The following is a 10,152-nucleotide window of genomic DNA, read 5'->3' on the forward strand; positions in this document are numbered from 1 at the left end:
TAACAATATCTTATGGTTTGAAAGAGCCAGGGGAAAAATAATAAGTAATAATAAATAATGGCCAGCTACCATTCATTAAGCACCTATCATGTGCTAGGCACTTTCTAGCAGTTAGCGTATGTTATTCCAGTTATTTAATTTTTCCAGTAATTTCATAAGAGACTTTACAGTGTAGGTGATATTATCCCCATTTTATAAATTAGGAAACAGAGGCTCAGAATGGTTAAATAACTCATCAAGGTCACACAGCGAGCAAATTTCAGAGTCAGGATTTTAACCCATGTCTGTCTAACTCTAATACTTATGCTTTTTCTCTTGCACCACACCGCTTGCCTGTTCCATTTGATTCCTCTCTAAACATATGATAACTTAGTGAAGTAAAAGTTCCTGGAGGGTATGACTGTATTTTTAGTATCTGTCATGGTGCCTGACACTTAATAAATATGATTGAATTTAAGGAAAGAAAGAATGAATTTCCAGATAACTTCTCTCTTAGGCAAGCAGTTGTTTTAGTCAGCATAACATTTAGTTTTTACCAACATGACATTCTTTGAAATTAAACACGCGTGTTGTGTCTTTGTTTGACTCTGTGCTATTTGAGATAATTTGGGCATTGCAATGACATTGGGCTTTTTTTTCCCCCGTGGAGTAGATTAAAGAATATTTAACACAGTAGCTGCATTACCGTTCAAGTTTGCATCATTAGAGTTGGTAGTAGATGTGACAGTATATTAAAAACTGACACTGATTCTTTGCTTGTGATATTTCATTGTTACTCTTTATGTCTTCTCCCCTCTCATGTTGCAGTTCCCACTTTTGTTTCTTTCCTGAAAGAAGTAGAATCTCCTTATGAGGTCCACGATTATATTAGGGCCTATTTAGGAGATACCTCTGAGGCCAAGGAGTTTGCCAAGCAGTTCCTCGAGCGCCGTGCCAAACAGAAAGCCAGCCAGCGGCAGCAACAGCAGCAGCAGCAGCAGCAACAACAGCAGCAGCAGGTACGAGGCAGTGGTTGGCGCTGTACCCCTGCGAGTGAGTAGTAATACCTTGAAGTATTGAGCAGCCAGAGAATTGGAAATTAAAACAAAAGATACCACTTTTGTACATCAGATGAGCATGGCTTCTTAAAATATGGTAGATTTGATATTTTCAAATGACATGTCCAGAGACCTTTGCGAATTTCCCAAATAGCAAATATAATCATTCTCTGTTAGGCAGACTGGTTGCATTTTCCTTGGTTTGTGATTGCGAGTTCCACCTTGTCACAGACCCATACATTTTTTTGAATAGTTAAAACCTACAAACGTTGAATCTCCAGTGCTCAGGATGCACTGTACCCAATATTGACAATACCGTAGCATGCCAGACATGTCATATGTTGTTGATGGGGATGTAAAAGGTACAGTCAGTTCTCATTATTCGTGGTAGTTATGTTTTTTAAAGTTGCCACTAAAGCTGAATTAGCGAATACTAAACTGTTGCTCCAGGGAAAACACCCAGTTAGATTTCTGGAACCTCTGATCACAACATTTTTGTCAGCTGGTCAGTATGTTGCTTTGTTTTATGCGTGTTTCTGTTTAAGATGCCTTATTTAATATATTGTTGATTCCTTAACATTGAACTCAGGGCCAGTAGCACTAGAACTGACATCTGAGTGAAGCTCCTCTAGCACATGCATTTTCTCCATAAGGCGCGTCACAGCCTTTTTGGAACACTAGATAGCACTTAATACTTGGGGGCCATTTTATTTTATTTTTTAGATTTTGTATATTTATTAGAGCATACGCATGAGAGAGCAAGAGAGAGAGTGAGAGAGAGAGGGTAGAGGCAGAGGGAGAGGGAGAAGCGGACTCTCCACTGAGCAGGAAGCCCAACATGGGGCTTGATTCCTGGACCCTGGGATCATGACCTGAGCCGAAGACAGATGCTTAACTGACTGAGCTACCCAGGCGCCCCTCTTGGGGGCCATTTTAAACAGTGACAGCACCAACAAGCATAAAATGTGAACATCAGGACGCTACGGAGACTGAAAAAGATGCTTGTTTAGTGTATGAGAACTAAGACAAGAAGGCAGAATACCGCCCTGTTCCACCTCAGCTGGGAATGTGTTCCTCAGGCATCTCAGATTTTTCACTACTCTGGACATTTGCATGTTCAGGAAAACCATAAAAGCACCGCATGTTTTGATTTGGGGGTTACAAATAAATTACAACCAGTAAGTGAATTTGCAAATACGGAATCTGTGCATAATGAGGATCAGTTGTACAAGTTTTCTGAAAGATGAGGTGGCAAAGCTCAGGAAGAGCTTAAGAATTCCTATGATTTAATTCTGTAATTCTGCTAGAGATCATGTTAGTTATACTGGTCATTTCTGGGGATACAAAAGATACAGTGAAGTACATGGCATTTAAAAGCCATTTGGGTAGATGGGCTAACAGGGCTTAAGTGAAAGATGTCAACATAAACAGCACTAGGAAAAATAAGGAATCGGAAGGGAAGACATCATATAGCAATACAGAAAGTTCTTTACGTTTGTGAAATGGCTGCCCCTGTGTGCTGAAATTGGAAGTTGGGGCCCACTATGCGTGCACATGTGCACGTAGTCAGGCTCGTCCTTCCACAGTGCTTTCTCCACTCTTTGTCCTTGTTCCCCACTGCCACTACCTGTGCCTGCACCTAGCTCATTGAATCTGATCCCAGTTTAAAATGAATTGCTCTAATAAGAGCAACAGGTAAGTATGAATGGCTGGTAGACTATTTCATAGTTGAGCCAGTTGGTAGAAAGTGTATGGATATTTGGGGACCAGATTTCTTCTAGGATTGCCAATAGGAATAAAGTACATGATACTAATTTTGTTTGGTAACATGCTGCCAGCTAGTCTGCAGCCTGTCCTTTCTGTCCTGGGGCTCAGAGACAGAGGAACCTTATGCTTTGGTAGGTGAGGGGTGCAAATTGCTGGAGTACAGAGGTCTGTTTGTGATTATTTGCTGTATATTTAATATCCTGGTGGATGGTATGGGCTTCATGTATACCAGAGAGGTTTCAACAGCTGTGTTGTCACAGTGGGATGAAAATCTGGACCTACCAGGATGGGCCTTTAGGAGGCACAGAAGCTTAAATGGGATGTCTGAATCCAAATGAAGGGAAAGGGTGGCTCAGTGGACTCTTCTTGGTTTCATTATTACCAGAATCCATGATAGGCTTTCTGTTTTTAATCTCATACTTGATAAAGTGAGGGCCAATCAGTCATTTTCTTAAGAGTGGGCACCTTGCATCCATTGTGTAACCACAGTTGTGACATCTTATCTCACAGGACTCTGTGTGGGGAATGAACCACAGTGCACTCCATTCAGTATTTCAGACCAATCAAAGCAACAACCAACAATCTAATTTTGAGGCTGTACAAAGTGGCAAGAAGAAGAAAAAGCAGAAGATGGTCCGAGCAGATCCCAGTTTATTAGGTGAGCAAAAGCCTAAAGTCTCAGCTGGGTGTTGGAGGTGTGTAGGTTACAGCAGTATTATATGTGAGTCTCCTGGTGGAATGTTTTTCATAAAGGGAAAATTTCTTTTACAAAATTAATTTTTTAAACCACTTCAAAATAGGTAATATTTACTGGGCACATCAGTGCAAGAGCGATGCCTCATATGCTATATGGAATAAAAGTAATTACTTCTACTATGTGGTGCTTTAAACTTTGAAGACTTATTTCATATATAATATGAATTTCCCTAGAAGGCCTTTCAGTTTAGCTGGAAAATAATGCTAATGGAGAAAAGGAAAAGTTGTAAAAATTTAAATGCTGGTTTGTATAGAGGCTGACCATAAATCCAATCAGGTATTCAAACAACTAATATTTGTTGATATCCTTTATATATGTGTATATATACCTATGATTTTCAGAGTCATTCTGCATTATGAGATCATGTTCCAATTTGCCAATGAGTAAACCAAGGCCCTGAGAGTTTAGAACATTTTCCAGAGTCACACAGCTGTTCAGCAGTGGGGCTGGGATTTCAGAGGAGGCCTGTTTTCATTCCACTCTTCTGTTAGCCACAACTATTCTCGTCTAGCGTTGAGAACCAGTCTTCACACAAGGCAGCTTCATAGAAATGGTGAAACCAGAATTGGGACTTTGAAAGACTGGCAGGAAGGACAGACAGAGGTGTTTCTGGAATAATAAACAGTCTAGGCAAAGCAGATGCAGGCTGTTTGTGTTTCTTAAATTGGCCTAACAGCCTCACAGACAATGATGAAATTAAAATGATTCTCTGTTTATGAATGTAAAGTAGAGTATTAAAAACCATGCTGCCCAGAGTAGAATGATTATGTTGGCAAAGACAGCAGGTTGGGATGTTGGCACAGGCAGGAGGCAGAGTGGTTAGGAGGCTGCAGTATAGACCAGGTGAAAGATCCTAGTGGCCTGGAGAATAGGGGTTTTGGCAGTAGAGATGGAGAGGAGCTGGATGTGTTCTAGAAACTTAAGGGACTCCGGGGCGCCTGGGTGGCACAGCGGTTAAGCATCTGCCTTCGGCTCAGGGCGTGACCCCGGCGTTATGGGATCGAGCCCCACATCAGGCTCCTCCGCTATGAGCCTGCTTCTTCCTCTCCCACTCCCCCTGCTTGTGTTCCCTCTCCCGCTGGCTGTCTCTATCTCTGTCAAATAAATAAATACAATCTTTAAAAAAAAAAAAAAAAGAAAGAAAGAAACTTAAGGGACTCCAACTGGCAAGACAAGGGGAATGGAAGGGTTTGGGCAGCAGGATAGGTAGCCTTGCCATTTGCTAAAAGGATGAGCCCTGGAAAATGGAGCAGGCTTATGGGGTAATGATACAGAGTTGAAGTGTGTGAAATGCCTATGAGATTTCAAGTGGAGATGCCCTTGTGAAAGAGCAGAGAGCACAGCAGGAGGAGGAGTGCCATCCTACCCTGCCCTCAGTAGGGTCCCTGCCTTCCCTCATAGGTTCCCTACTCTGGAGAAAACAAAATGTCAGTAACAGAAACCTAACTTTGAGGATTGCCCTTTGGTACTGGGGCCTGAAAGCTGGCTTGGAAACAGAGAGGTCTGGTGAAGTTCTGTTTTCTTCTGCGTCAGAATTGTATTTTTTTTTAATTGATTGATTGCCTATCTCAGAAATTTATCATAAGAGTAGATGGAACAGTCTGACATTTTATCCAGTTTTGACAGAAATGGGTAAATACAGATTTACAAGTATCCCTGAAATTCTGGGTGTGGGTTCTAGCCAAGAAGCCCTCGTTGCTTGGGGCGCCTGGGTGGCTTAGTCGTTAAGCATCTGCCTTCAGCTCAGGTCATGATCCTAGGGTCCTGGAATCGAGCCCCACATCGGGCTCCCTGCTCAGCGGGAAGCCTGCTTCTCCCTCTCCCACTCCCCCTGCTTGTGTTCCCTCTCTCACTGTGTCTCTCTCTGTCAAATAAATAAAATCTTAAAAAGAAAAAAAAAAAAAAAAGCTCTTGTTGCTCTTCAGCTGTGGAACTGAAATGTAGGCTGTCAGGGAAAAGGTTCCTCTGAACGTGAGGTGTAAAGCTCTTTGAATTAAATATTTAGTCTGACTCCATCCCTATTACAGACACCAGAAACAAAGGGATTTAAAATACTCTTCAGGGGAATGAGAGGTGGTTTTAGGAATAGAATTTAAGGAATTTATATATGTTGAAGGAGCAGGAAAAAAAATATATATATAAGGGAAAGGGAAATAAAAAGTTCAACAGAGTATTAAGAAAACTCACTTGTGTAGGCTTGGATCTTTTTATGAAAATTTCTGCTCAACTAAATCTCTGAAAATTCCTCCGATAATTACTAACTTCTGCCCCTTACCTACTCATTTCCACTTACTACTATTTTCAGTTGATTTATAGTTTGAGAAAAATTAATAAATGTCAGTCAGTCACAGTTTGCCATGTACAGTATGAGAGTTCTAATTTGATCCAAAAGCATCCATTGAAAAAAATAGTTGCTGATCAAAAGAGAACCAGCTTTGCTTCTAAAACAGACCATTAGAGAGGCCAGCCTCATTTTAATGATCCATCGCCTCCATCGTGCTCTGTCTTCCTGTAGTTTTTAGAACTACCAGGTACCATTGTGAACCAGCATCCATTACTTGGATATGATAAATAGTCCATACACAATGACATTTTCCTCCAGTCATACTTTTACAGTCTCTCAAAACTTAAGAAATCATGCAAGTGAGATGTAGTCAGTTCTGATCCTAACAGAATGTAATCTTTAGAGCCAGGCAAAGTGGGCTTAAATCCTCCTTTGCATTGCCTTGGACTTCATGGTATTCCTAGAGCTTTCCTGTCTGTCAAATGTGGAGTAGATGCGCCCACCTTACTGGGTTTTATGACCGGTCAGTGAGACTGTGTCTGCTAAAAGCTTAGCCCAGTAATCAACATACTGTAGTCATAAGCAAGTAACTTTTTTTTTTTCTGGCCCCAGGCTGCTGATTTTCTCCTGTCTTTGCATGATTAAAATTAAGTTAGTGTGTGGTCTTTCTTTCTCTTTTTCTCTTTCTTTCTCTTTTTCTCTTTCTTTCTTATTTTATTTTATTTTATTTTATTTTATTTTATTTATTCAACAGAGATGGAGACAGCTAGCGAGAGAGGGAACACAAGCAGGGGGAGTGGGAGAGGAAGAAGCAGGCTCATAGCGGAGGAGCCTGATGCGGGGCTCGATCCCATAACGCCGGGATCCCGCCCTGAGCCGAAGGCAGACGCTTAACCGCTGTGCCACCCAGGCGCCCCCCTTTTTCTTTCTTTCTTTCTTTCTTTCTTTCTCTTTCTTTCTTTCTTTCTTTCTTTCTTTCTTTCTTTCTTTCTTTCCTTTCTTTCTTTCTTTCTTTCTTTCTTTCTTTCTTTCTTTCTTTTCTTTCTTTTCTTTTCTTTTCTTTCTTTCTCTTTCTTTCTTTCTTTCTTTCTTTCTTTCTTTCTTTCTTTCTTTCTTTCTTTCTTTCCTTCCTTCCTTCCTTCCTTCCTTCCTTCCTTCCTTCCTTCCTTCCTTCCTTCTTTCTTTCTTTCTTTCTTTCTTTCTTTCTTTCTTTCTTTCTTTCGTTCGTTTTATTTATTTGAGAGAGCGAAAGAGAGAGCATGGGGGAGGTGGTTGGGGCAGAGGGAGAGGGAGAAGCAGACTCTCCGCTGAACAGGGAGCCAGATTCGGGACTCGGAATCACGACTTGAGCAGAAGGCAGATTCTTAACCAACTGAGCCACCCAGGCACCCCCGTTTGTGTGTTTATTACATTTCTGCTTTTATCATGTGTAGCTTGTTTTTATCACAGTTATCTGTTCCTGAGATACATGTGAAGTCAAAACCTGCTTCAGAATAGAGTTATAGCTCATTTCGTAGGCTGTTTGGTCTTTAAGTTTTAATACTTACGTAATTAAACTGTTATTCCCAAATAGGGACACTAAGCCTTTTGTTATTTTCAAGGGAAAAGGTCTTGTGGGTTGTGGCAACACTGTTGATGGGTAGAGCTAAGGCTGGGGTTTGGAGCCCTGGCCTCTCCTAATCTTAGGCCTTGTAAGCAGCTTGTACCACAGCTTCCTTGGTTAATAAATAGTCATGTTTATGTTTTCAAATCATGATATTTTGATTCAAGAGTATAATTAAGCTATATTTATTATGTAAGACTTTTTTGTTTATTATTGGTACATTTAAAATGTGTCTTTGTTTGGAAACTTGAACATTGAAGAAGAAAAAGGAGGGGGCAGAACACAAGTAATATTAACAACTGCTTTTAGATAGGAGAGCATTACCTGTTTACTTTTTGATATTCAAATAACAGCTGAAACAGTTTGAGATTTCATTTAGGGTGGATGAACTGAAAGCTTTTTGGGAGTCACTCATTCCAAGGAAGCTCTGTTAATACTTTTTATCAATCTTTGATTATGGAGTTAATAGAAAACTTACATACATGTGGGTGATGGGATTAGGTTTTCAAAATGTTAGTGGTGTTTGTGATTACTGCTCTTGCTTTCAGTGGTGGTGCTAATACTGCTTTCTCTAAACTAGATGAAGTCCTTTCTTTTGCAAGTCTATTTATAATAGGTTGAGTTGAACAAAGTACTTTAATCTTTTTGTGCTGTCTACCTTTTGAGAGAACATCTGAGGGCTGTAAGGATCTGGCAGTGGATCTTCCCTGAAGCTTCCTACCCTCGAATAGCAAAAAAACTCTTGGCCACAACTTTGAAAAGGTTTTTGACCCAATGAGGGGAAGAAAATTATTCCCAATAGTGAGTGGGACTGAAGTAGTATTACGCCCACTTAGATTTCACAGTCATGTGGTCAGGTAGTTACAAAGTATTTGGTATGTGTTATTCCTGCCCCCTCTCGCTGCCCCCATCTCTGTTAAGAGTCATCTCCCAAATGAACTTTCCCCATTAGCAAGCCTCTCTTGGCCTTAACACGTGCTCACAGCCCAGATTCTTCTCAGGAATCTAATGCACTAGTTTGGAATTCTTTTTTTCCCCTCCCTACTTAAATTATACCAGAACCCTAATAAATAAATAAAAATGAAGAATCTCTCATTGGAAGAGCAGAATACTGCTCTCTGACCTTTATCCTTCCTTCTTCTTCCTTTCTTTAGTATCTCTATGGCATGCTGAAACACGAGAGACTTCTATTCCAGCCTACTGTCTGGAATTCGAGCCCCGTGGTTGTCTGGATGTGGTCACTCATTGCCAATTTTTTCCGGCAGGGTTTTCAGTCAATGCTTCATCAGAGCGACTCAATATGGGTGAAATCGAGACTTTGGATGACTACTGAGCACCTGCCAGTGGACTGGCCTTCCTTCTCCTCTCTGCTGACCATGGATTCTCCACCTTTGGACACAACACTTAACTCACCATTTACTCTTTATCACTCTGCAACAAATCACAGAACCGATCATCTCAGGCTTTTTCTTCTAGCCCTTTGTGTCCAAGATTCTTTAAACTGTTTTTGTTGGTGAGCATCTCAGACTGTAGATAAGTGGACCGGACCCTGTGTCTTGGGGGTGGCAGTTGGGATTACTCCCCAACAAGGCTGATTTTGGGCAGCACCTGTTTACTGTGCCGTGATTTCATCTACTGTGTCCCAGAAAGTGTGTTGGGATCTGCCAATAGCTATTTACTTTCTTATGTCACTTTTTTCCCCTTCTGTATTCCTTTTCTTCTTCTTTTTAACCCCCCGTAAGGGCAAGGGGTCTAACTGGTGCAGTCATGAAGAGAGTTAATGGTAACAGACATTGGCCAGCAACACCATGCCATGGACTGTGACTTGAGTGTCCGACAAGACAGTGAGAGCACCCCAGTCTGAAGGTTTCATTGCCACTGCTAACTTTGGGATTGCATCAAGGAGGCCCTGAGTGGGGTGGAGTTTAGATTGGATTGGTTTGATGTTGCACACCCCTCGCCTGTTCTTTCTGAGCATCCTTTCAGAGAAAGGATTCATGTTTTTCTTCATTAGATAGTGACTTCCAAGCAAGCTGACTTCTCCCCTGGCATTCTCCAACCTGATTGGACAAAGGAAACCCTATGGCCTGGGAGAAGGACTTATTCTTAATTTTTCTTTTCTTACAAAAACTGATTTTTTCCCATAAATATTTTTACTTCAGAGGACTAGGACCAGTTTGTTTTGGGCCTTTCTGCTGAAAATTTGTCTCGTTTAAGAGGCAGCTAGGATCTTTACCATATGTATGAATTTGTATAATTTCATTTTGGATAGGGATAAACTTTTGCTTCTGATAAAAGCCCGGAATTTCATCTGGTTCCTCAGAGCATTGCGTGTGTGTCTTGCTGTGGCCCCAAAAGGTTTTGTTTAAAGATTCTGGAATGGCAAGTTGCTTGCCTTTTCTGAAAAGAAAACATACAAAACCTAACCATCTTTAAGACCTTCATCCATGGAAACCACTACACAGGAGAATGCAGTGGGATGGAGGGGATGGGAGAGAATGGGAGAGAGAAGCCTGGTTCTGGCTTCTGATCATGGCCTCCTAATACCCCTTCACTTCAATTATAAATGTATTCAAGCCCTATTTATAAACCAGTACTCTTCCTGCCTCCCCCAACCCCCCGCAGAACATCACCTGGAATTGCCAATCACACTTTGGTCTGGAGCCATTGGACCGTCCGTCCCTGTGTGAGAAGTGCTGTGGTT

General features: G+C 41.3%; 1 protein-coding gene across 6 annotated transcripts in view; it reads left to right on the forward strand.

Moving 5' to 3' along the window:
• GIGYF2 (GRB10 interacting GYF protein 2) overlaps positions 1–9,753 on the forward strand; it is a 145,914-nt gene extending 136,161 nt beyond the window's left edge. For 5 of the 6 annotated variants that reach the window (XM_045794109.2, XM_045794111.2, XM_045794112.2 and 2 more), the window contains 3 exons: positions 808–998; positions 3,315–3,462; positions 8,714–9,753. In XM_045794109.2, coding sequence (XP_045650065.1) covers positions 808–998; positions 3,315–3,462; positions 8,714–8,781 — 407 coding nt within the window. In that variant the 3' untranslated portion in view covers positions 8,782–9,753. Of the gene's footprint in view, positions 1–807; positions 999–3,314; positions 3,463–8,713 lie in introns of those variants that run through there. The other variant, XM_045794113.2, reaches the window with a different exon arrangement.
• The last annotated feature ends 399 nt before the right edge of the window (positions 9,754–10,152 follow it).

The sequence above is a fragment of the Ursus americanus genome, chromosome 1 (assembly GCF_024610735.1).
Source record: "Ursus americanus isolate L20-20 chromosome 1, mUrsAme1.1.p, whole genome shotgun sequence".
Lineage (NCBI taxonomy): Eukaryota > Metazoa > Chordata > Mammalia > Carnivora > Ursidae > Ursus > Ursus americanus.